This window comes from Panthera leo, chromosome D1, assembly GCF_018350215.1.
Source record: "Panthera leo isolate Ple1 chromosome D1, P.leo_Ple1_pat1.1, whole genome shotgun sequence".
In the NCBI taxonomy this organism is placed as follows: domain Eukaryota; kingdom Metazoa; phylum Chordata; class Mammalia; order Carnivora; family Felidae; genus Panthera; species Panthera leo.
The window spans coordinates 64298995-64326575 of record NC_056688.1 but is presented as its reverse complement, the minus strand read 5'-3'; the positions used below and the strand labels follow the sequence as shown (position 1 = coordinate 64326575).

The window sequence follows — 27581 nt, the reverse complement described above, 5'->3', positions numbered from 1 at the left end:
ATAATAAAACAATGCATAAAGTTCTTAGCACTTATCATGGTTAATCTTGGCAATGTAACTATTATTATTATGGACTATTATTATTGTGGACCCTACACAGGGAACTCAAGAGAAGTAAGGAGCCTCACTAGAGCATAGGAAGCACCACATTTTCCCATATTCGCATCTCTGAAACTGAATGGACATGTGAAATTTCGGTTACAGGATCCTTGGCTAACCAACACTACTGCTGCCAATAGAGGGAAACGAGGTGGCCCTTGCCTTGCAGTCAGAAAGGAAGGGGGCATTACTGACCGGGCCGACGAGGTTGGCTCTGTGACTTGGCGCTGTACACGGACGCCATGGGCACAGTTCTCCTGGCCCCCCGCTTGGGTCGAGAGGGGAATGTCAGGGGAGGTGTGGCTGATCTTCATGGAAGAGTCAGGGCAGGGGGTGGGAGGGTCTAGGAAGCCCTCACTGTTCTCCTGCTCATTGGTCTCTGTGTCCGTGTAGTTAAGAGGTTCCCGATTGTCGTCTTTGCTACCAGAGAGCAGGCCTCGTTCTCGCCATGGAACCCAGCAGAGTTTCCAAGACACGAAGAGAGACACGCCAAAAAGCGCGAGGCCACAGGCAGTGACCACAAGGGTCAGCAGGCTCACTGAGATATCTGCAAAGAAGCAAAGATCAAAGGTCAGTGTGATTGCTCGTCCTGTGCCCATCCATTGCACAGTGCAGGCAGAATGACCCTTTAATCCATTCATCCCTCAGGAGCTGGCCGCAGGAGATAGGCCAGGGATGCTGCCGGGTCACCTGATTCTGGCGCAGGGATGGTGAGACTCAGACACAGCACAGAGAAAGTGACATGCAGGCCATGATTCAAAACAATGAACAGTCTGCTCTAGCAAGAGACGGGGTATATTCAGGGGGACTAGGAATGCCCTCCAAGTCAACTGAGACCCTACACCACAGCAATACAAATCATTGAGGCTTTGTGAGCAGGGCAGTTTCAACTGTCCTTAAAAATTACTCAATCATTTCAGAGAGCTGTATAATGAAATTTGGGAATTGTTTAAGTAACAACTTTCTAATACAAGAGAAACTAGAGTGCTTTCTTTCTCTTTTTGACATTGACTTTTAAGGGTCTCAGCAAAATGAAGCTCAAGTCCTCTGAAGCCTCAAGAATACCCCCATCCAGTGGCCAGGTACCTAGGACCCAGTGCTGACCACCGTAGTTTGGGTTTCCCCAGTAGCAGATCCTGAGACAAGTATTCAAGGGCAGGTGGTTTATTCAGAAGGGGAAGAAAACACAGGTAGGGGAGTAAGGAAGTGATCCAGGGAAGGCAGCCAGCGAAGGGGGCTTTACCAAGCCAGTTACCCAAGGGGCAAGGGGCTGGGCTATTTATAATGTCAGCTCCCTTCAGTCATGGATTGGAGGGCAGCTCTCAAGGGGCATTTCCCACCTGCAGCACGAGTGGCAAAGTAAGCTTCAGTGGCCAGAAAAATCGAACATTCAAATAAATGCAGGGGCTGGCCTTTGGAGGTGAGCGGGCATGTGCTAAAGTGGTGAGAGTGAGCAAATATGGCAAGGCAACCACGGCATCTGAGGCCCGGACTGTATGGCCTCAGCTAGGGTCCGTGGCAGTGCAGTGGCTGTGCCCTTAATGCCCAGAACAAAGCCCAACTCCCTCCAGGCTTCCACTCCATGCTACAGTAGACCCAGGGAGGCTAAGACATCAACCTGAACTCATTCCTGGGTGGCTGTAAGCCCTACTTTAAACGACACTCCCACCTGCCCTTACTGCACTCCATCACACGTAGGAGCTCCAAGGATTCTCCCAGGCTTTGCCTTTACTGTCCATCATCAATATTTGCATTGCTTCAGCCAAAGTTTTCTGAATGTCCATTACATGCCAGGTACTGGGCTAGGTTTTGGAGAGAGTACAATGGGGAACATGAAAGGCACATTCCATACCTTCCTCATAGACTCATATTCTCGTGAAGAAGAAAATTAGGAATAAGTTAATTTTCCAATATTAATTATCCACAGCATACTGATAATCCATGACATGAGACAACTGACATTTCTGCTGAGGCATGTGAACTCCTACTGCAGGTCACTTACCTACTGAGTCACGCTGACCACCCACCATCCGTGTGCTTTTCAACATGACTCTGAAGGTACTTGATCATTCTTATGAAATGATAAAGCAGTTTCCTCATGAAAAATGGCTCTTGAGAGAATGCCAGCTGCCAGGACTGGTGATGGAGCTAATGTATCTCCTCTACGCCTCCCCATCAATCCCTGCCTTTTCAGTGAAATAATATTCTGTCTCTGCTCGACAACACTGGGGCTCCAGTTTCACATGGGTAAGTGAGCTCAAATCTGCCACCTTTCTCTCCTCAACCCACTGAAAGGGGATTAGCAAACTATACAACAATGTGAAACAAGGATGACTTCCATCAATCCATCAGTGAACCAGTATAACATTGAGAGGTTTCTAGAATTGTTTTAAAGGAAAATCCAATCAGTATTGAACATTTAACACAAGCAAATGAAGGGACACTAAGGAAACAATAAAAATTAAAACTCCCAGGTGCAGAGAAACAAGGGCAAGGATGAGGACAGGGAGTAGAGTCAGTGGGGGCAGAGTAAAGGGCACCAGAAATCACACCTCATGGAGCCCCAACATGAGGTAGGAAGAGAGCGTGGTATGGCCACAGGCTCCATTGGGTTCCATCAGCTCACACGGAGTATGGGAAATTCAACTGTGCAAACTCCTAGGATAGGTAGTAGTGCTCAGGACACAGAAAGGAGACTTTATCCTCATTAATCAGGTGGACACAGCAAACATCAACTCCCACCTAGTTCAATAAAACACAAAAACAAAACAGGCTCCATACCATAGTGAAATCCCTTAATACATTCTGTAATCCAAATGGAGGTAAAACTCCTATGTCCTGTTAATCACTGTGGCACTTTCCTAACACAGACACTGCTAGAAAACACCAGCAAAGGCTGGGGTTGGGACACACTGGGAAGCAGTAGGTTTAGGAGTGTAATGTGATTAATTCTTTTGTTATTCATCAAATATTCACTCTCTCCCACCACAGTGCCCCCATACCAAGGAAAGAGCATAAATCCCAATCCCCTGATGTTGATTTTGTCCATGTGACTTGCTCTAGTCAATAAAATCCAAGGAGATATGGCCCATGCCAGCTCTGACCAGAAGACTCTTGGCTCCCACCTTCTGCCAGGAGAAGAAATCTTAAATAAAGCCCAGTCTTTCAACTTAGTTACTATCACAGGAAGACTTGTGGCACAGGCCCAAAGTCCAGAATGAGAAGCAAGCTTAAACCTTATCCACAGACTGGGGAAGAGCTGCAGCTGATCCACAAATCCATGAGCAAACCCTAGTTCATGTTTTAAGTCCCTAATATTTTGAAGGAGTTTGTTACCATGGCAAAAACAGTTAACTCATACACATGACCATATAATTTATTGTCCTAAGCTGGGACACCTTTAAGAGAGAGAGGTGTGATGTTAATAATCACTTGGGACAAGAGACTTTACCCAGTACCCAGGGCAAACCAGGGAATATGGTCACTCTGGACTTAAGCTCTGAACTCATCACTTGGGTACAGCATAACCTCTCAGGGTTAACGTGGCATAGACAACATGCTAAATAAATGAAATTAAATTAACCCACTTCTGCTAGTAACCACAGGGACCTGACCCAACACAAGAATGACCCAAGCTTGTTAGCTGACTCCCAGTTCATGCACCCAAAAAACAGCTTGCTCACCAGTCCAGTCATGGGGGGATCTATGAGAGCAGGAATCCCATCCATCTCAGCATTGAATGCCAAGCAACTAAAAGAACACTTGGCACATTGTAGGCATTGAGTAAATGCCTGATGGTGCCCACCTGAAGACCGCTATGGCCACCTACTACTTTTACCGTGAATTATGGTTGTGTCCTATAAGCTCTAGAGGTGTTAGTCACATTCATAATCATTATAGATTTTTGTGCAGATAGGTATTAAAGAGAATTTCTAGTAAATGGCAGAAGTGATTTCTTCTTATTCACACAAAGGTACCATGTGGGTTAGCAATGGGCCAGGGAATGCCTTTGAGGAGAAACCAGTAGTGACCTACACAGACATACCAACCACAAAGCAAAATCATCTGGGCTTCTGTTTTTAAACAACTCAGGGCACCCTCTGGACACTTTTCTCTCTTTTTTCAGAAAGAAGTATTAGAAAACTCCTGTTGAATCACTAGGGCCACAGATACTACCCACCTCAGACCCATGACTTTAGGAAAGGGAGGAGAATCAGCTTAGAATCACATAACAGCCTTGCTTAGAAGAGATTTCTTAAGTTAGGTGGTAGGTACATGGCCATTTGTTTTATGATTGATCCTGAAACCATATGTATTCACTATATATACTCTTTGGCATTTATGCTATATTTCATAACAAAAACTGAAAAAAATAGTAACATCAAAAAAATAATTATTCTAAAGATAAATTTTCTAAAAAATGGGAAAGTATAATTAGTCCTTCTGTCCAAGAGCCAAGAGAATAACCAGATGGTGATTCAGGGATGAAAGGAGGCAAATGGCAACCCAGTTCTGATCCAGATCCCTGGAGGTGTTGCTGCTTGGGGGTGACTGTGCACAAAACTGCATCCAGATCCGCCACAGAGTACATTCTTCCAGGGAAGATGTGGCCTAGAAGACCCTGCAGTGAGGTCTGACCATCAGAACTCTCTTCTACCTGCTATTAGATGCAGCCACTGAACATGACGTAGTGTAGCAATATCCTTGATCTTGCAGACATCAGATACAAGATACCATGACATCCCTACCCCCAGAAGACATCCCAGCTGTACACCTAGAATTCTAAGGGATCCATGCAAGCCTAAATACTTGTTTTGGAATGGCAAATATTATTGTCCAATGAATGAAAGGCTTGAGCTTCCATATACTACACACAGGCAGATGAACAGTAGTTGTCCCCCTAAACTATGAAGGGCCAGTAAGAACACATAAACTGACAACCAAAGAAAAATAATGGGACAAATCAGCAGCTCAAAAGAGGTCAACCAAGCTGAGCCATCAGAATAAACTGGTCCTGACATTAAATAAAATAGTGATGAAAACTAAGAGGTATGGGTAAAGTAGTGATCAGAAGCAGATGGGCTTGAGATCCCAGCTGATCTAAGGAAAAAAGATTGGAGGGGTGCCCGGGTGGCTCAGTCGGTTAAGTGTCCAATTTCAGCTCAGGTCATGATCTCATGGTTCGTGAGTTCGAGCCCCACATCGGGCTCTGTGCTGACAGCTCAGAGCCTGGAGCCTGCTTCAGATCCTGTTCTTCCTCTCTCTCTGCCCCTCCCCCACTCACACTCTGTCTCTCTCTCTCAAAAATAAATAAATATTAAAAAAATGTTTTTTTAAAAAAAGAAAAGGATATTGTAGTCCTATAATTCTACAGCTAGCCAGACTATCACTAGGGAAAAAGAGGCATTTTCAAACAGACGATGACTCAGAAAATACACCATTCACATACCTTCTCCTGCATAAAATCTAAGCAAATTCTCCAAACAAACAAATAAAAATGTATGTCAGAATACAGAACTCAAGAAAGGAAGGACATATTATATTAGGTGTATCTATATACTATGTATCACAAGAATTAATGATAAACAAAGAAAATAGCACAAATTGCATTAAGTCTAAATAATTGCTCTTTATGAGGTTATGAAGCTTAATGTAACTGTTACGAAAAAAACACTTAAAAGAACAAAGCAATGATGCTATATACATACTCAAATTTCAACAATTCCAACAAAACATGGGAGGCAGAAGAAGGAAGGAAGTAAAAAGAAATTAAATGTTCTATATTATTAGCATGTGGAGACTATTGATACTTCAACTTGATGTTGATAAAGAAATACAGGTGTAAATATGTATATAAAATATTTAAGGAGGACTTTGATCCATGATGGTACATCTGCATATTTATATTAATATCCTCCCCTTCCTGAGACTCCCATCAGGTGATAGGAAGTAAATAAAAAATAGAAACCTACAGTCATAAAGAATATAGCACAAGATAATCAACAAACTAAAGACTTTTTCTTGAAGACTGTATGTGGATAGCAAAGTGATAGAAGATGCAACCTGACCTACTGAACTCAACCTCAGGACACAGACATTTCCACTATGGTGGCAGCTAAGACTGAGATACAGAACAAAAATATGAGCATGGATTAAAAATCTTCACCAAAATATTTCCCAGTCTGTCTAGGGAGAAACCAAGGCAACTAGCGTGAGAATTAATGCCCAAGACCAAAATCCTCCATGTTTTGACAAAAAAAATGTAACTTCTTATGTTCCCGTAAAGTAAAATCTGCCTATTAAAATATCACTCACAGATACATAGCCTCATAGTTAGCTTTTCTACTGCTTCATTATTAAATATGATTAAGCTGCAAACAATCACCAGCCATGTAAGGACATCCTAGAGCAACCAGATCAATGTATAAAAGCAAAGAAAAGAGAGAGAGAGAAAGAGAAAGAGAGAGAGGTTCCCAGAGAAAACAGATAAATCAGTGAGGAAACAAGAATTTTTCATTCACAGGACATTTCCAGAAGATATTTGATCCATACATAAGATAAGAGTAGACTAGTGGTAAATTGAATGAAGAAGAAGACAATGTTCTTAGAAGTAAAATAATGTGATTGCTGAAACAAATAAAAAATTTAATAGTGGGCAGAGAGTTTCTGATTCAGTAGGTCTGCCTAACAAGTTCCCAAGTGCTGCTGCTGCTGCTGCTGCCGCCGCTGGTCTGTGATACACTTAGACAACTACTTGGCCTGTTGCTGTTGAATTTCAATGACTTAACCAACTAATACGCATAAAGTGCAGAAAGGGATGAAGAGAAGACACACCTCCTCCTGTTCTCAAGAAGCTTAGATTATGGCTAGGGAGACAAACTGCAAATTGCATATTCGGGAACCATAAGCAACAAAGTGGAGAATCTGATACCTATGGAAATTCTAAGAGGAGATGCTAAGTAGACTACTGACCACTCAGTCGGACACTCTGGAGAAAATTTAGAGATATATTAGGGAGCTGTTGCCCATGGGATCACCCTTGCCTAACTAGTGATGGGAATTGATCGAGAAGTAGTTCTGATTTTTGTCTCCTGGATGGACAATTCTTAGAATTCTTAAGGATTCTGAGAAAATTGAAGATGAACAAGAAATAGCTGCTTGTCCATGTGGTCAACTCAAAAGCTCATCCTTGCACTTATTTTCCCTTATTTCCTACTTCATCCCTCTGTTCCTCATACCTTCTCTCTGGGATCACATTCCCAATAAGCTACCTGTACACACTCCTTTTTCTCAGTGCAATATTGTGATTTATAATAAAAATATATTTATTGGAAAAAATTTAATACAGGCAAAGTCAAGGAACATCTACCTGAATGTGCACCAAAGGTACAGGAAATTTAAGTGAAAGATATGAGATACAGGGTATGCATCCAGGAGGTCTAATATCTACGTTTCCTGGAAAGTAAAGACAGAAAAATGAAGGTAAAAAATACCAAAGAAATAAACTTTTAATTCCCTAAAATTGAAGGACAAATTATAGAAGTCCACTGAGCACCTACAATGAAATAACCCTATCTTAGACACATTATTGTGAAATTTCAAAACACAAAAATTAGAGGAAAATCACAAAAGCTTGAGAGACACAAGTAATATGAACATAAAAAAAAATTAGAACCACACTGGTATTGGAGTTCTCATTAAAAGCACTAGATAATAGACTAATGCCTATAAACTTCTGAAGAAATCTTACGCTTAAGTTAGATTTCTACACCCAATAATACTATCAATGCAGTATGAGGGCCAAAAATGTCAGCAAGATTACTTCCATGCACCTTTCATAGGAAGTTACTTGAGGATGAATGTATGAGATTACAACAGGAGAGAAGAAGACATAGTCTATAGGAAAAGTTGCACTCCACTCAGAAGACCAGTAAGGTCCCTGTGTGAGAGGTGAGTGGCGGGCCTAGAGAGGAGCCAGTCCAGCCTGGAGCAGGAAGACTGGGCTCTAGGAAGGAGGTGTCCTCAGACAAAGAGGACTTGAAAACAAATACATGACATTATGGAGTATTCAGCTTCTAATGACATCACCATTTGTCTTCAAATGGTGGAAAAGAGAGAATAATTAGGAATTCCTGCAGTAAAACTGTTTGGGAAAAGGAAAAATAATCACAATATACCTTCTGGTTCTATGCTAAATAATATTTTATATTCATAATAATATAAATACCATTTATTGATTTTCAGTGCTTAGAATCAAGTAATAGACAAAGTATGGAAGACGTAAGTACGGATGTAGAACTGAATGCACATTCAGCTTGGACAATTTAAACTTAATAGAAAAGATGTCAGAAATTAAGACGTAGAAAGAGAAAAGAAGCTAATAGCAAGACTGAAGGTTGCCTTCCAAAATGAGGGAAACAAGACATACCGTATAAAATGGATAGACAATCTGTACATATTGATATTTTCATGCTAATAGCATTGATTTTTACATTAAAAACCATGCAGAGATACAGCAAGCCATTTCTGTTGAGATGAAATTAGAAGGGACTTTCACTTTTTTTTTAATGTTTACTTATTTTTGAGAGAGAGAGAGCGTGTGTGAGCAGCACAGAGCTGGATGCGGGGCTCAAACCCACGAACCGTGAGATCATGACCTGAGCTGAAGTCAGACACTCAACCGACTAAGCCACACAGGCACCCCAGGGACTTTCATTTCTATATTAATTTTTTTACAATAAACAAATATTATTGAGAAGAAAAAAATTTTTAAAGCTACTCTAGTATATAAAGTATATATGCCTTAGTACATTCTGGTGAACTTGGGTCTGTAATCCCAAAGCATTTCTGAAAACAGTCCTTATTTAATCCTCCTCCTTGGTTTATAAGGAACAAATGACTGAAAATCATGACAATCATTATAATAATGATCATCTCAGTTCCTTAGCACAGTTTTCCTTCAAAGTCAAACCTATAAAAGACATCCATCCTTTTCTACTCATCTTTGTTTGGACTTCTAGATTCATGAAAATAATATCAGAGGACTGACAAGAGCTCCTGGGTGGCTCAGTTGGTTAAACGTCCGACTTCAGCTCAGGTCACATCTCACGGTCCATGAGTTTGAGCCCTGCATCAGGTTCTGTGCTGACAGCTCAGAGCCTGGAGCCTGCTTCGGATTTTATCTCTCCCTCTCTCCCTGCCCCTCTCCTGGCTTGTGCGTTCTCTCTCTCTCTCTCTCAAAAATAAATAAACATAAAAAATTTAAAAATATATCAGGGGACTGACATAGGTTATCAACTTTTTACTTTGCTAATACTGATGTTAAAAGGTAACTTATTTATTATCATGGTCACTTCATACAAGGAGAGAAAGAAAGGAAGGAAGGAAGGGAAAGAAGAGAGCAAGAAGAAAGAAAGAAAGAAAGAAAGAAAGAAAGAAAGAAAGAAAGAAAGAATTTTAACACTCCAAATAAATGGCATTGCTTTAAAGCACTATATTGAACTTTATGAATAAAACCATTCCACTGTCCTTATTTCGCCAGTTTGTTTCAGATCTGTGAGAACCCTGTAAAAAGGCTACACAAGGCACCAGAGATTGGGAACCACCTAGTCTCTCACATATCAGTCTGGCCCCATCTCTACTTCTTAACAACAAATACAGCTCAGGGCAAAACTGGGAAAGGGATGACATTTTTGATACCCACCCCCGCCTTCCTATCCTGAGCTCTCCTCTTTCAACTGTCCCCCCAACCTCATGTTGTCCCAGAGGACTGGAATTTTCAAAGAGACTACGTTGGAACCTAAAGATTCAGTGTCCGTGTCTAGTCCTCTCACCGCCAAAGGAAACTGACAAAGACAATGCAGAGGGGCCAGTTGAGGCTCAGGATGAATGAAATGTGGTATTTCCAGGGCAGGCAAAGGAAGCCAGGAATTACGATGGAGGAGGGAAGCAAAAAGGATCAGAACCAGAAAAATGGTTCTGTGCACTGGGACTGAGATGTGGTGGGGCATAAAAAAGAAGAGGAGACTCATGGTCAGAAGCTCAGATGATAGGGACTGGTTTGAAAGACTCATGCAAAATGAAGTAAGGCAAGGGGCTCAGGGTCCCTGATACGGTCATTTACATACGACTTACCTTTTGGCAAAAGGATTAGAGGCAGCTTAAAAAACATACACAACACAGTAAGATAAAATGTACTTTGTGAGGAAATCAGAACTGAAGAAAAAGAAAAGTAAAATGAAAATGAAGTCAGGGGTAAGGTACATAGTCAAAAAACATGCGTGAGGTTCTGTAAAGTTGCCAGAAGTGGCTACAGAATTGGCTCCCAACATCCTACTTGTCAGAGAAAAGAATGAAACATAACTAATTACGTGATTCAGCATCCAAAACACTATACAATTAAGAAACATTTGAGACAAGGAAAATTTGAACTAGAAATGTAATATTAGAGATTAATGTTAATTACTTTTCAAATATGATAATTATATTGTGGTTATGTTATGTAGATACATATGAAAACATTCAAATGACATGATACCTGGAATTTGCTTCAAATTATAGATGAAACAAGACTGAGCATGGGTTCATAGTTATTGAAACTGAGTAATAAGTACGTTGAATTTCTTATGTTATTCTCTCTACTTCTAACAATCTCTTAATGACAGAAAACAAAACTCGCTTTGGTCAGGAAAAATGTTGATCCATGACTCCGATCTTAGATTTTCTTATTTAATAGACCTTGGGTGAAGACCCTTAATCTCCATTTTGCATGATCTCCATGATGCAGATGGTATACAGATGATACTGAGTAAACCTGATCAAGTATATATATAGTCTACATACATATGGAGTACACACACACACACACACACACACACACACACACACAGTGGTTCAGAACACAAGATGCTTTCCTAATCCTAAAACAATTGTGTCTTGGGGGTTTAATAAAGATAACACTGGGAAATTTAGTTAGACAGTCAGACCATAGAGAACTTGAGACTATCACATGGTGCCTTGTACGGAAAGCAATAATGTAATTAGTTGGAGGAAACAGGCAAGACCAAACAGTTCTGGGGATGAGCAGTCAGGTATTTCAGGGAACTGAACCAACGTGGAAACCCTATATTACAAGGAAACTTAGGGATCATCCACAACATTCCACAGCAGAATTCCCTCATCAACAATCCCTTCCGTGTGACCATGAGGCCTTCATCTGAATATTTTCTAGGTTTTTTAAACTTAATACAATGAACATGTATTACTCTACAATTTAAAAAGATAATAACAATAATAATAATAACAACAACAACAACAACAATAATAAAATTGTGTTAAAAAAATCACAGCATTCTGGAGTTGTCTGGTGAAGGGAAACCTAGCCCTATAAATACCTCGACAGCCCAGAGGGCATCTTCTGGATGGTGACTTTGAGGCATATTGGATAAGAAGCATATAATAGACTTTAGGCTAAAATTAGATGTGTTGGTGTTTAAATGATTGCACTTAGGTTGTCTGGAAAATGCAATCTTGCAGACCTTTCCCTTTAATTATACTGCAGGCACCATAGTACAGTAGTTAGGAGCAGGCATTCTAGAATCACACAGTCAAGGACTACCTTAGTTAAATTCCTCTTTATCTTGTTTCTCATTGTAACTTTGGGATAATGACAGTATTTACCTCTTGGGGTTGTAATGAGGGCTCAGAAAGGTTCTGGCACTCAATACATAACTTTTTTTTTTTAATTTTTTCATGGGGTGTCTCAGGAGTTAGCCACTCCATAACCAGACTTATTCTTACGCCAAGAAGTGGTCAACTTGGTTAATAAATCATGAGACCTCCTATAGCTTGATGAGTTGAGCTAGCAACAAGCAAATATCAGGTGCCTAATAGGTGCTTATTGAGCTGAATTACTGAGGACAAGAGAAGGAGCTCCTATTGGGCACCTGGTATTTGCTAAGGAATAAACAAGGGGTACAAAATAAATAAAACTCATTCTTGCCCTCAAGGAACCACTAGTCAAATCAAGAGAATTTCCACAACACTATTTATAATTCATAGAGAGCTAGTGAAGTCCAGAAGTGGGGATACAAAACCTACTCTGGGTTTCAGAAAAGGCTTACCATAAAAGAAGAGTGAGCCATGTCCTACTTATAACCACTTTTCTCTCTCTGTCTTTTTCTTTTTTTAATGCTTATTGAATTTGAGAGAGAGAAGGAGAGAGAGAGAGTACACACTTGTAGGGGAGGGGACGAGAGAGGAGAGAGAATCCCAAGCGAGATCCGTGTTGTCAGTGCCCAATGCAGGGTTTGATCTCACAAACCATGTGATCATGACCTGAGTCGAAATTAAGAGTTGAATGCTTAACCAACCGAGCCACCCAGGCGCTCCATCACCACTTCTCTTTTACAAAGACCAAAATCAGGTCATTGGCCATGTAGTCAAAAGACTTCACCAGAAGAAAGGCCAGGGCTTCTGTGTATGGTCACCCATGTTGCATTGGGCACAACCGCTCAACTATACACGGAGGGCCCAGGAAAGAAATGGAATGCTACAAGGGCTCCAGGACCAGCTTTGCCACCATTTACATTTTGTGACCTTGGGCAAGCCACTACCTCTCTATGGTATTCCTCATCTGTCATAAAGGTCCTGAGCATGGCTCTCACATTCTGTGGTTCTTGTGAAATTACCAAATGACTTTGAGTTCACAGGAATGTCTGTATCTAGAGCTAAAGCCATTATAATAATTCCCATTAGTGACCACAAGCCAATGGGTGCTATCCAACTGGTGGCTACAGTTTAGGGCCATTCCTGCTTTTCATTCTTGCAGCAGACAGGAGGTTCCCTGAGCACTAGCTCACAGTGCAAATTGCAAGGATTAAGGAGCATTAACTTGCGCCTGCAGGGGCCATACCATTATTAAGGTACTGAGCCAGATAAACAGAGCACTTCACTGCCTTAACTCTAAGAAGCCTGTGAACTAATAAAATGAATTAGAACACAGAAATTGGCATCAATTGCATTTTCCAGCGATTGACATAAAAGGTAGACCATATTTTAGTAGGACTGTGTCTCTGTCCCTCAGATCCCTTCCTCAGAAGGTTGCCCAAATTGTTCTGTATGTGTTAACTAAACAGCTGGCCTAAAATTAGGTCGAGAGAACACTTTCTGTTGCACCTTCTATTTGCAAAGTGCAGCCTCATCAGTGTGACCAGCTCCTCTTCACACTGGCATCACCCACCCCTGCGTCAGCCAGATGGGGCAGGGGCTACGGAGACTACACACTGGTTGTAGCCACAAACATCAAGAGCTGGGGTTTTTTGTTTTTTTGTTTTTTTTAAGTTTATTCATTTATTTTGAGAGAGAGAGAAAGTGCTCACACACGCACGCACGCACACGCTGGGGAGGGGCAGAGAGGAAGACAGAAAATCCTAAGTAGGCTCAGCACTGGCAGCACAGAGCCCAACTCAGGGCTCGAACTCACAAACCGTGAGATCACGACCTGAGCCAAGACCAAGAGTCAGACACCCCAAGAGCTGGGTTTCAACTTTTGTATCCCTGACCTTCCAATCCTGTTGTACCTGAGCCCCTGCTGTCTGCACAACAGGAAGCCTCAGGGTTTATCATCAGGTTTGCTACTGAGTTTTCAGTCTCTTTTTGTTCTCTACAGAAATTATTTAATTGGAAACATGGCAGGTGTTTGCAGATCTACAATGTTCTTCATATCATGGAATTCTGGCCTATGCAGAGTAAATGGAAACACTCAAGATATACTAAGATTCTAACAAAATCATAGAAAATTTGATGTGTAAGGTTTTAGACAATGGGGACTTTTTGCCTGAAAAGAACACCATGAATTGAAACGCAAGAACAAGGGGGCACTGGGCACAAGCCAAAGAGGTCAGCAACCCACCTGGTGTGTCTGTGGAAAATGGGAGGCCCAGCCTGCCCAGCAGCAGAGGAGGACAGGGCTCAGCAACTGGAGACCTGAGGTCCACTTCTGTCACCTCTATAAGACTTTGGGCTGCCTGCAACCTCTCCTGGGTGGGATCTTTGCTTCTAAAATGGGGTGAAGGGTTGAAATTCCTCTTTGCCTGCCTCTTTGGAAAGTTAGGTGCATTTGCATATGTATAAAGCCTGCCATATGCTTTCATAGTGTTGTCTGAGATTCTTCTTAAGCCTGGCATTGCTGCATTGACCCAATAATTCACACCTCCCACAGGACCCCATAAGCTCCATCAGTCCCAGTTCTTTCCTAGGCCAGATCTGATCTTGCTTTGTTCCAGTTAGTGTTTAAATCTCTCATCTATCCTGTGGAACAAGATCAAAAAAGGTTGCTGACAACCACCTTTGCGAACCAGCATTTAGAAAAATCTCATAAAGCAATGTGTAATGTGAGAGTGGGAATCCTTCTTCCCATTCCTGGCTCCCACGAGGAGCGACTTTTCCCTAAATGCTCCTGGCCACCATCCCACCTCTTACTTCTCCATTCAGAGGCAAAGTGGGTTGCTCAATTAGAAAGCATCTTTCATTTACCACCCCAAATCCATCTCCTTTCCTCTCTACCTCACTCTGGGACATGGAGGCTGACCCATATGGACTATATCCAAGGGCTCCCTTGCCTTCAGCTTCTGTTGAGTTCAGCCAATAAGAGGCCCTAATGGGAAACCAGAGGGTGGGAAGAGAATGAAGTTACAATATTTATTTCCCCAGATTTCTTCCTGATAGGTTACCATGTTGCATGTGTCCCTCTACTGAGAGCCACAGCCCTTTTCCAGGTTCTTTCGGGCCTATGGGTGGCAATGGCTCCCTACTATTTCCAGCCCTGGAGTACTGTACTATCCCCTGCTTGGTTCCCTGCATCCTGACCATGCCTTTGTAAAAAGTCCTTTATTAAGCCCTCCTCAAATTACCTACTCTGACCACGGTGCCTGTTTCTACTGGGACCCAGACTGATATGCTGCAGAATGAGCTGTTTTCTATTCTGGGCCCTACCTCTTGTCACCTGAATAACCTCAGGGAATCTGAACGCGTATTGGAGCTTGAGTCTCCTAATATATAAAATCAGACGCAATAAGATGGAAGGGTCCTTCCAGATCTCATATTCTTGAAGTGAGAGAAATTTTATATCTAAAGTATCTTCTACAACTTATCATGATGTCTGGCACACAGGAGGCACTCAATGTTTGATGAATGATAAAATTCTAAGCTGTGTATCATTTCCATTTTTATATCCACTAAAAAATGTGCGTCAGGAAAAGAAACTGCCAAAGAAGTCGCGTGTTTAAGTATATATAGAGTGAGCGTTAAGATTACCTTTTCATCATGATTGAAAATGATACAATATTTCATGCTTCCCTGGATATTTAAGACTCCACAGAGGCAGGGCAGTGCAGTGCAAGGAATGTGGGCTCTGAAGACAGGCATTATTCATTATATCAACTTCACAACACACTGTATTGAGCTGCCTTTATGAAAATATTATGTAATTAGTAGAGTGACCTATTCAGAGTGTGTGAGAGAAGCCACATTTTCAGGAGACACTCTTACAGCCAAATAGTCTTGCTTTCAGGGCAACTCTAACCCTAGACTTAGGTCTCCTAAGAAACATTTCCAAGCTGCTTAAAGTCAGAACAGAGAGTGGACTGGCTCCAACTCTTCCCTATTTTCTTTCTTCTGTCTGGCTTGAACCCTGGTCCATGGCTAAAAACAGACTCCCTTCCAACATAAAACCTCTTACTAGGTTGGACATTCTATACCTGAAACCCTAATGTATCCCCCACCCCCACCCCCAGGTCATGGATCTGCCTGTGCAAGCACAATCAGGCTTAAATTATTGGCAACTGATTAAAAGCATGGGCTCTCATGTCTTTGTATTTCACTGTTAATTTGCTACAAATTATATGTTTTTAAGTCAATTTCCTTTCAGTAAAGATCACGCTGCTGAAATGACGATGGTTTATTTTAAATCGCTCACTTTCGTTAGTAGTTACACACAGAAATTGGCATCTATTCGACATCAGAATGATTAATAATACTGGTATATGACCCAAAAATGTAGTAATTGTTCTAAAAAGCATGGACTGTAAAGAAAAAAAATACTTTAGATTTCAACACAAATTACTCCTAACTGGAAGATACAAGGAATACCAATTCTTCTCAAAAGCGATCTCTTAAGGCCTGCCCCTCCTTGAGTCATGGAAATTCTGCCTAAGGCAGGGGACAGAACTATAGCCATAAGCAGGCGCTGATGTTGTCTCCTAAGACATTTCTTTAGTCCTAACTTCTTTTCAAATTGGGTAGGGTTTTTGTTTGTTTGTTTGTTGCCCATTCTCCTCCTCCTCCTCCTCCTCTTCCTCCTCCTCCTCCTTTTTTTTTTTTTTTTTTTTTTTGATTGTGGCAAAATTCTGCATAACAGAAAATTTACCATTTTAACCATTTTTTTAAGTTTATTTATTTTGAGAGAGACAGAGAGAGTACGAGCAGGGGAGAGGCAGAGAGAGGGGAGAGACAGAATCCGAAGCAGGCTCCGCACTGTCAGTGCAGAGCCCCACGCAGGGCTTGAACCCACGAAACCATGAGATCATGATCTGAGCCAAAATCACAAGTCAGATGCTCAATCAACTGAGCCTCCCAGGTGCCCCTTAACCATTTTTAAGTGCACAGTTCAGGGGCATTCCGCACATTCGCATTGTTGTTCAGACAGCTCCACTGTTCATCTCCGAAACCTGTTGTCATCCCATACTGAAATTCTGTACCCATTAAACAACCCCCAACCCATTCACTTCTCCACCCTTCCCCCCAGTCCCTGGCAACCACTGTTCTATCTTCTATCTCTATGATAAACCAAATAGTTTGCTTCATTTTAATGAAAGTTGGTCACTATGCAGGCTCTTCACCTCCCAAAAGTTCAGAGAGGAGCACCAAAGACAACACCAACCAGTGAACACAGGCAGGCTGCTACACAAATGTGGAGTAAACGGGAGAGCCTGGGGTACATCCCCAACGATGCTTCGGAGACTTAAGTGGGACAGGGGGCCGCAAATAGGTGTTTTGCTAACATCCTCCAGGTTCTCCGACCCCAGGTAGAATGTGCTTTCCTGCAGCTGCAGAGAACTTCTCCCACTTTTCTGGCCTTCATTGGCATCCTGTAGCACTAGCGGTCCAAGCAGCACTGCCATGAGATGCTCTATACAAACTAGGCTTGAGAGGGGAAAAGTGTTTTCCTAAAGACCAAGACCGTGAGTGCCGGAGGCAAGAGTAGACTCCAAACAGCAAACAGGGAGGGAAGAGTTCTCACACATAAAAGGCAGAAGAGACTGAGGCTCAATCACTAGTGGTAGATCAGGACAGAACGGAGATTAGCAGGCAACTAAGGCAAGGATCTGAACGGGGGCAGCACTGGAAGGAAGTGACAGTGACAGCAGCAAGTCTGCATCAGAGGGATGACAGAGTGGCTCATTGTAAGTGGGATATTATTATCTACCATATTCCCCAGGGGAGACCTGAGGAAAACACAAGAAGTGTGAGGACAGGGGTCCTTCCTGTCCCGTAGTAGGTAAAGGATGATGGTCCAGCAGGCCTAGGTATAAAATGGTAAAGTCGTCTCATGGAGGCCCACGAGTGGGTGATTTCAGGAGATACTGAAGTTAATAATCAATTAAACAGAAGTAGGAATTATTGAAATGATCAGAAAGGATGAGACTTTATCATAAAAATACAAGAATGACTAAGCAAGGAGCATGCTGATGAAGAGTTAGATTTCAAATAAATTCATGTAACTCCGTGGCTTTACTAAATACCAGTAACAGCCAGGTACACAGTCTCTCTCAAATCCTTCTTCCAAAATACTAGTAATGGAGTACCGCCCACCTCACAGTCTGGGGTTCCTCCCAGGGTTTCCCAGGGCCCTAGCACTCGTATACTTAGTCCCACTGTTATGATTCCGGAGTCTGTCAGAAGACCCTTCGACAATATTGCAATCTTTGCCATTTGCCATGAAGTCATAATGCTTCTTTCCACTGTGAACATATGGACTGCTATATATCACTTGGAAAATGTGGTGCATCAGAGCTTAAACAATTCCATTTCCATAAATAAGTTATAAAATATATAAGGAAATGGAATGAAAGCATGAAGTGTTTGATTGTCTTTATAACTTGCATACTGTTTTGGAAAGTTCTAGGTGTTTGCTGCTTTATAATTTGTTGGAAACTAGCAGGGAGCCCACATCTCATCCCAAATGAGAAAGAAAAAGTTGCAATTAGATACCACCATTAGTCAAATTAGGTTTAAAATAAGGATGCAGATTATCTCAAGGTGAAGAAGGTTATAGTAAGCGGTGTGATCCTCTTCTAAGATAGGGAACAACTCAATTTCTGCTCAGATCTTTGAACAAGTAAGGATAGAAACCATAACCACCAGCAAACTGAGAAGTCACTGTGGGTAATTATATCCAATCATTATTTAATGTTACCTTGGGAAGAAGTGGACTTTGCTGAAAACCCCTTCTGACTAGTGTTGGCCACAGAGTTCACTCAGAACCATTAATTTAATATGGGATTGAAAGAAGACAGAAGCCTAGCTGATCTTTAGTCTCAAAATTTCCCTAAAATAGGGTCTAGGGGTAGCTTGTGTTATAGACTGTGTACCCCCAAAATTCATACATTAAATCCTAACACCCAATGTGATGGGAGGTGGGACCTCTGGGAGGTCATGAGGGTGGAGCCCTCACAGATGGGTCCCTTTTAAAAGAGATCCCGGAGAGCTCTCTTGCCCTTTCCACCAGGTAAGGACACAGTGAGAAGATGGCCAGCTATGAACTAGCAAGTAGGCCCTCAGCAGACCCTGAATCTGCCTATACCTTAATCTTGAACTTACCAGACATCAGAATTGTGAGGAATAAATTTCTGCTACTTATATGTCAACCAGTCTAGGATAGTTTGTTATAGGAACCCAAATAGACTAAGATAGCTTGGCCCCTTAAGGATGTGGACATATAACCCAATGGCCTGAGTAAACTCATACTGAGTTGTTCTTCTGTTCCTCAATGCTCAAACTCCATGATTAGGTGCAGAAAATTATGGTGAAAGGGTCATGTAAAGGGAAAAAAAAGCACGGAGAAATGAGAGAAGGAAAACAAAAGATTCACCACAACAGACTATTCTAATCTTTGCCTTCCAGTACATTAGGAGTATAGAGCAGAAAGAAAAAACTGCAAAGAAGCTGGGAAACAATGAGGATTAATCCAGGAGGCCCCCCAAAAGAGAAAGTGGAGAGGAAGAAATTCTCATAAAAATAACATTTCCCAGAATGAAAGAAAGATTGTGGACCAAATATCCCAGAAAATGTTGAGTAAGATGAATGAAAGAATGCATATATCCAGACACATTGCTGTGAAATTCCAAAACCCCAGGGCTAGAGAGAACATCATAAGAGATCTAGAAGCAGGCACCTTTAGACTTTTAAGCAATTCTGTAATGCAAAAAGACCATGAAACAGTACCTTTAAATATCCAAGAGAAAATTATTCTCATTATAGAATGTATGCTTAGCCAAATCATCCATAAAAATGAGGGCAAAATAAAAGAATTTTTAGAATGCAAGGATTTAATATCTATATCCTATGTCCATCTTCTGAAAAATGTACTTGACGATGTACTCTGACTACATGGGGAAAAAAAGAGAAAGTAGGAAACTAATAAACAACTACTTAACGTTCAGGTGCCGGGCACATGGGGTCCCAGAGCATCAGCTCTGCGTAGGTAAGACAGAATATTTCTAGATGAGAAGAACAGGAACTCCTGGGAAGAATACCATCCAGAAGGGCTGCCTGGGTGGCTCCGTAGGTTAAGCGTCTGACTCTTGATTTCGACTCAGGTCATGATCTCATGGTTCATGGGATCAAGTTCTGATTCGGGCTTCATGCTTTAACAGCGTGAAGTCTGCTTGGGATTCTCGCTCTCCCTCTCTCTTTGCCCCTATCCCACTCTTGCATGCATGCTCGCTCTCGCTCTCTCTCTCTCTCCATCTCTCTCTCTCAAAATAAATAAAATTAAAAAAAAATTTTTAAAGGAGAAAGTAGGTTCCCAATACCATATGTATGATAAAGAGACTGGGTATTTTTAATAATATAGTGAAGAAGTATATTTCTTTTTATTTACATAATATCCTAAGTATTTGTTTTTAGAAAATACAGTATAACCTTGGATTGTGAGGAACTTGTTCTGTGAGTGTTCCATGACGCTGAATGTCACGTGATCACAACTGAGCCAATTCTCCTCTCCTCTCTCTCTCTCTCTCTCTCTCTCTCTCTCTCTCTCTCGTGCATGCACACTGCAGGATTGTGGGTGATCATCTCCCATACTTGGATGCTCAGTCTCAGGCCATGGTGTCTGACAGAAATCAGTGATTTTTCAGAATGTTGGAAGGTGCCCACAACAGGCACTAATGTATTTTTTGTCACTTCAAAGCATCTATGGACAGTCCTTTGCTTTTCCATACAAGAGTAAGCTTAGGAATGCTTCGTTTCATTCTAGGTCAGTCTGCCTGCAGACATAGACCCTTTCCTCTGCTCCCTTATTGCCAGTTACATTAAATACAGTATATGACAAGAGTTTATTAACACCGTACTATCAATACCCATTAGTGATAGTGAAAGTCATCCTACGCAATAACCCTCCTCTCTTGTCTATCTCACACCAGCCACAGATTTTCAAAGGTAAGTGCAGGTTAATTTGTTTATTTTTCTTTGTATTTTGTATTTTCTTTATTATTTTGTATTATATTACAGTATTGTAATCATTTTTTAATGTTTATTTATTTTTGAGAGAAACAGAGTGTGAGAGGGGGAGGGGCAGAGAGAGAGAGAGACAGAGAGGAGACACAGAATCCCAAGCAGGCTCCAGGCTCTGAGCTGTCAGCACAGAGCCCGACACAGAGCTTAAACTCATGAACCCCAAGATCACGACCTGAGCCGAAGTCAGATGCTTAACCAACTGAGCTACCCAAGTGCCCCAGAATACAATAAAATTTTGAACAATCGATGGCACATAACTGAAGACTTTGGATACAAGGGACTGAATCCTTTAAGTGGCACAAGATTAACAACATAAACCTGTGTTTCCTTTTCCAAGGTCCAATCACACTTCATGGCTCAGTAGCTACTAATTTTTACAAAGTCACAAAATTATAATAGCAATAAAAATGGCTCCACCTTTGAGTGCCTAACAAGGGCCAATGCTGTAATAAGCATCACCTATGTGCTAGTTCACTGATCACTGTAAAAATCCTAGGATTACCACAATTTAACAGATGAGGAAACCTAGGGACAGAAAGGTTACTTGCTGAAGGCTACTCAATTACTGTATATACTCTAATGTTACAAGCTAAGAAGACTTTTAACTAATGTGGCTGGTGCCAGTTAATTGAAAAAAAAAAAAGTTAGTTAAAGGAAAAATCCACCCTCCTTATACCTCAAATATATTATCTTAATGTAAATATTTTGTTTTAACTTAAAATATGAATTCACCAGTTCTTTGATAAAGGGCAAAGTTCTTTTTTTTGAATACGGGTCCTTGGATTATTGTTGTATGTAGTTCTGTGTTGTCTTTCTTACATCAAAGATATCCACAATACAGTTTGTATTCATCTCGAGTTTGTTTAGAATAAGAAGTTATGGGGTGCCTGGGTGGATCAGTCTGTTAAGCATCTGACTTCAACTCAGGTAATGATCCCGCAGTTAGTGGGTTCTAGCCCCGTGTTGGGCTCTGTGCTGACAGCTCAGAGCCTGGAGCCTGCTTTGGATTCTGTGTCTCCCTCCCCTCCCTCTGCTCTTCCCCTGCTCATGCTCTGCCTCTCTCTCTCAAAATTAAATGAACATTAAAAAAATTTTTTTAAATAAGTTAAAGATATTTGTGAGGCAATCTGAGAGGAGAACCCTAGATTTTTCCATTGTTTTCAATCTTTCCCAGTTGCTCCTCTGCTCCTGCTTCAGCGGCATTTAAAGATATGACTTCCCTTTACTGAGTCTTAGAAAGCATTTGATTCAGTTTTCACAGAAACAACAATTCTCTTTTAGTACTCCTATTTCACTAGCATATGTAATATTTAATTAAATTACATAATTGAAACAATAAACACAATCAGGATAAACAAGTTCTGGAACAAAAATAACTGCTTCTTAGTAAGCATTCAGCTTGACTTATGGAAGCAGAAATAAACAGGAATAGTAGTGAAAATGCTGTTGTCTCTGACCACTCAGCCTCTCATGGTATTTACTGAAATGTTTTCTAAAAGAAATGGGAAGCCCTGATAATTCTAGCCTACCAGACAACCATAAGCTGGTTAAGAAAACTCCACATGTTCTATTAACCACAGTTTGTTGGTATGTAATATTTAGGATTAACATATGGACAAAACATGGATGGCTGCATGATTATAATACAGAATGTAAGAATTTTACAATCACAGCATAATAACAGTGTGCTAAACAACCCATATATCTTTATTTTACAGAGCAGAGGACCTGGAAATAATGCCTAAAGCTGATTCAATAGGACATGGAAATGTAAATATTTTTTTAGAGTTTAACGTGTAACTAATAAAAGGATTCAAAATATCATAACAAATATAAATTGGGAATGAGAATATTCCTCACCCTGTTTACATATATTCTAAAGCTGATAAATAAAAAACTGAAGCAAAATTATATTATTTACATTGTGAAGGAAATTACCAGAGACCCAAAACCAGTAAAGAGTCAATGGGAATGGTCGCCTCGGAGAGTGGACCCACGAGAAAGACATAAAGCTTTTCTTCTCTTTTTTTCAGTATTTTGTGATTTCTTGAAGCATTTTTAACCATATGTGTTACTTAGATAATTATATTTAAAAACTGCAAATAAAATGTGAAGAAGCTAAAAGCAATGCAAATAAAGAAAGCATGCTTTAAACTAGGAAGCTGGAACGTTCCCAATTCTGGTGAAAGAGGATCATTAAGGACCCAGAAAGGGCTCTGTCTCAACTGAAACAGATGCCAGAAAACACACAAAAGCACCTGGGAAGATTCCTGCTCTCAGAAACGTCCCATAGAGCTGCCTCCAGGTAACCCTGGGGTGGGGGACCCAGATGGCCTCCCAGGAGTCTCTGGGTCAGCGCCTGGGCGCAGTGCCCCAGGAGGTGCGCACTGGAGGATCTGTAATTAGGCACCGCCTGTCATCGGGCACGTGAAGCCCAGGGTGCCTAGCCTGCCATCTGTCTACCTGCCTGCTTCTGGAAACTCACACCTCAATACATACCCAGCCAAAGGATATTTTATAGAAGCCCTCCGTCATGGTTCCGCTTTTCACCCTGAACCAGAACCACAGAATCGGCTGCGCATACACTAAGAGAGCTTCTCTGAACATGGATTTGGCTTGAAGAGGAAAATGGAAAATGGCGTCAATACCGTAAAATGGGCTCAGGGTCTCCTCCCAGCCAAAAAGATTGCTGGGTTTCATTTTATGTTCTTTATTATATGAGAAAGAGTTTTTTGTTCATTTTATAAATGTAAAATTTTGTTACAATATTAGGAGAGAAGCTTTCTCACCTCAATTAAGAATCAGGGGTGCCCTAAGAATTTTAACTTTAGGAATTCGAGAGCCTGTAGAAGATGTTTTATGACTGAAATAGCAGGCAAGTTGCTGGATTATATAGCCAATATCCATAGCAGGAAAGAACAGTTAGCAACTTAAAGCAATTTTGTGTTTATATTTGTTAGGCAAAAGTCTATTTAAGTAGGCCCCAGTGCCATAATTACAAGGGTCAGTACAGAAAATACTGATAGAGCCTAGGTCCCTACAGTGGGAAATTCAAATGCACTTCAGGAAATGCTCTCGGGGAGAAGAATGAAATTACTCAACAATTTGCTTGTAAGCTTAACAGTGAGAAAACAGGCAGAAAGGATATGATTGTGCATTGGAGGCATATTACCTACTCCCTGACTATCCAAAAATTCTATCAAAGAAATAACACTGCACGGCACTGTCAGTTTTAATAAGAATTTAGGTAAAAGTGCAGCTCAAATCCTAATATCTTTGGATATTGCGGCCGATAGCCTCCAACTTCCAGCTCCAAAAACCTACAAACTGCAAATACATTCTGTATCTGGCTTTGGGCAAATGACTCCAAAAATCTACTCTAATGCCCACCTCCAGGCTGTCATCAGATTTTAATAATGAACTGACTGCCCTTTTACAGAACAGGTGTAGAAGAAAATGGAAAAGAAGCAAACAATAATATCATACTTGTATTCAGAAGGTCTTCTTGATTGGAGAGTGTCAAAATATCAAAAACAGTTTTGCTGAAATCAGTAGGATGCAACACAAGAGAGGTACCCTTACATGTCAGAATATCTACTGATGCAAAACACGAAGCTGGCAAAGAACATGAGTCATAAACAGTTTCCCAGACATGACAGGGGAAACCTGTTCTATTGGATCCGAACTCATCTGTTTAGGAATTCCTCTTCACTCTGATGCCCAGGGGCGGGACACATTTGTCGGGCATGTTACTGCCATGCTCTGGCTTAGAAGAGCTGCATTTTATGCAAATATGAAAAAGCGCCTAAATATCATAGCTGTACTCCTGCATAAAAGCAGGGACAGAACCAAATAACTGATCTACAAGTTCAGAAAATTTGCCCCTATTCAGCAGTGGGCTAGAGCCAGCTCATAGCAGGTTATAAGAGCCAAGTGTTAAATTTTCAGGCATTTTGAAAGCTCGTTATTAAACACAGCCATTATTTAAAAATTATATAAACTTACAATTATATACATTACATTGAAAACAAAAGTGGAGGTGCCTGGGTGGCTCATTTGGTTAAGTGTCTGATTCTTGGTTTCAGCTCAGGTCATGATCTCATGGTTCAGGAGTTCAAGCCCCGCGTGGGGCTCTGAGCTGCATTGACAGTGTGGAGCCTGCTCAGGATTCTCTCTCTCCCCCTCTCTCTGCCCCTCCCCTGCTCATGCTTGCTCTCACTCTCTCAAAATAAATAAATTAATTTTTAAAAAAAGAACAAAAGTAATAAATATTCAAAAGTTGCCATTTCCTATTCATTTTACTACATTTTATTATTATCCATGTTCCCAAGGTTATTTAGATATATTACATCTGTATGGTGGGAATACTATACAATGATATGCCACTGCTCATGTCTTCCCAACCCTGAGTTCAGTGATGTCATGCTGGTAGGTTGAAATGGGCCTTGTTGGTAGAAGCATGTATATCATGGAAATTTCACACACCACAAATCAGGGCTTCATTTATTAGTTTGTTGATGAACTAGTCTTAAGAGAGTGATAGAGAAAATGTCAATAATAAAGATTAAAAGTGTGTCGTGTCTGTAGCCATTACATTGTGAACAGCACAAAAGACTGAAGACACATTCTTCCAGTATTCAAAAACTGTTACCTGGTTCAACAGAGAGGCTGCTCCCATTATTGAGGAATGAATGACGTTAGTATATGTGCCACTGTTGTGTCACTTTCATCTTGCTTGCTAATGTAAATGAAACTCAACCACCATGCAGGTCGGACCCACACTCGTTTGTCAATTGCAACCAAAGGTTGCTAGGGATACAAATGTTTGACAAAAATCATGGAAAGCCCTCTGTGAGAATCAATTATAATGCAATCAATAAATTATAATGTGCATTTTACTATGAACTGTGTGCTGCACAACCTTTATATCAGTAAAATTTATAATAAACTTGTGTACATATACTTATGCACATATTTAAAAATATGTGCATAAATGGTTGTTACCCATAGAGCAGTACTGCAATTCAGACAGCATGGAGACTGACTTTCTTAAGGAAGTGTACAGAGCTAAGTTCCTTCAAGTATGCTCCACTGCTCTTTACATGAGGTCTTTACCTGATGCAGAATTACTATTTTAGTGCTCAAAAGATTTGCTTCATCAGTCCTACTTTTGTACCATAAATGGACTATCACCAGATGGCAACAAGAGTTTTGGGCCTGACCCTGGGCAATTAGATATAGAGGAAGATCAGAAATTTCTGGGTCATAATCCTATACAAAAAATGAATCTGCTTCTAAAACAACTAAAAAACCCTATACTTCACTAGCTGGGTAACATTCTTGACAGCAAATGATCTTATCTTTAAAGCAATAGTCCTAAAATTCATCTGTGCTTGATAATTGCCTGGGAAGTTTGTTAAAGATATAGATTCCTGGGCTGTGCCTCCAGAGATCCTGATTCTGGGTAAGGCCCAGGAAACTACATTTATTTATTTTTTTAAATATAATTTATTGTCAAATTGGTTTCCATACAACACCTAGTGCTCATCCCAACAAGTGCCCTCCTCAATGACCATCACCCACTTTCCCCTCTCCCCCACCCCCCATCAACCCTCAGTTTGTTCTCTGTATTTGAGTCTCTTATGGTTTGCCTGCCTCCCTCTCTGTTTGTAATTTTCCCTCTTCCCCTCCCCCATGGTCTTCTGTCAAGTTTCTCAAGATCTGCATATTAGTGAAAACATATGGTATCTATCTTTCTCTGACTGACTTATTTCACTTAGCATAATACCCCAGTTCCATCCACGTTGCTGCAAATGGCCAGATTTCATTCTTTCTCATTGTCAAGTAGTATTCCATTGTATATATAAACCACATCTCCTTTACCCATTCACCAGTTGATGGACGTTTAGGCTCTTTCCATAATTTGACGATTGTTGAAAGTGCTGCTATAAACATTGGGGTACACGTGCCCCTATGCATCAGCACTCCTGTATCCCTTGGGTAAATTCCCAGCAGTGCTATTGCTGGGTCGTTACAATCTACATTTAAATAAACATTCCCAAGTATCTCTGAAGGCAGTGGCTCACGGTTCACCGTTTGAGAAATGCAGTACTGTGGGACACTCTGAACATAGACAGTAGCTTATCTGAGTTCCCCACTCCTTGCTCAAGCAGATTCTAACTGGCTCCATCAAACTGGCCACAGTTTGATGATCTTCCTGCCTCTCTGGCTTTTCTCTTCAGCTGACATGAGCCTCACCTTACATACCATTTCCCCAACTCAATTTATTTGTTCTCAGTGAAAAAAGAACTTGTGTTGGGTATCCCAAGCAGCCTCATGAAAAATCTTGCTGAAATCCAGAGTGATTCTATCAAGAAAGGACACACAGGAAGATTACTACGACTTGGTTTTAACAAGCCATTCTGGGACACCTTTTCTTTTCTTTTTTTTTTTTTTTTTTTTTTTTTTTTAATTTTTTTTTTTCAACATTTTTTTTTATTTATTTTTGGGACAGAGAGAGACAGAGCATGAATGGGGGAGGGGCAGAGAGAGAGGGAGACACAGAATCGGAAACAGGCTCCAGGCTCCGAGCCATCAGCCCAGAGCCTGACGCGGGGCTCGAACTCACGGACCGCGAGATCGTGACCTGGCTGAAGTCGGACGCTTAACCGACTGCGCCACCCAGG

At 41.1% G+C, this 27581-nt stretch overlaps 1 protein-coding gene across 1 annotated transcript in view; it reads right to left on the bottom strand.

Moving 5' to 3' along the window:
- SYT9 (synaptotagmin 9) overlaps positions 1–27581 on the bottom strand; it is a 201939-nt gene that overhangs the window by 138317 nt on the left and 36041 nt on the right. Inside the window, exon 2 of the mRNA XM_042906776.1 lies at positions 295–646. Within this exon, the coding sequence (XP_042762710.1) occupies positions 295–646 (352 nt within the window). The remainder of the gene's footprint in view (positions 1–294; positions 647–27581) is intronic.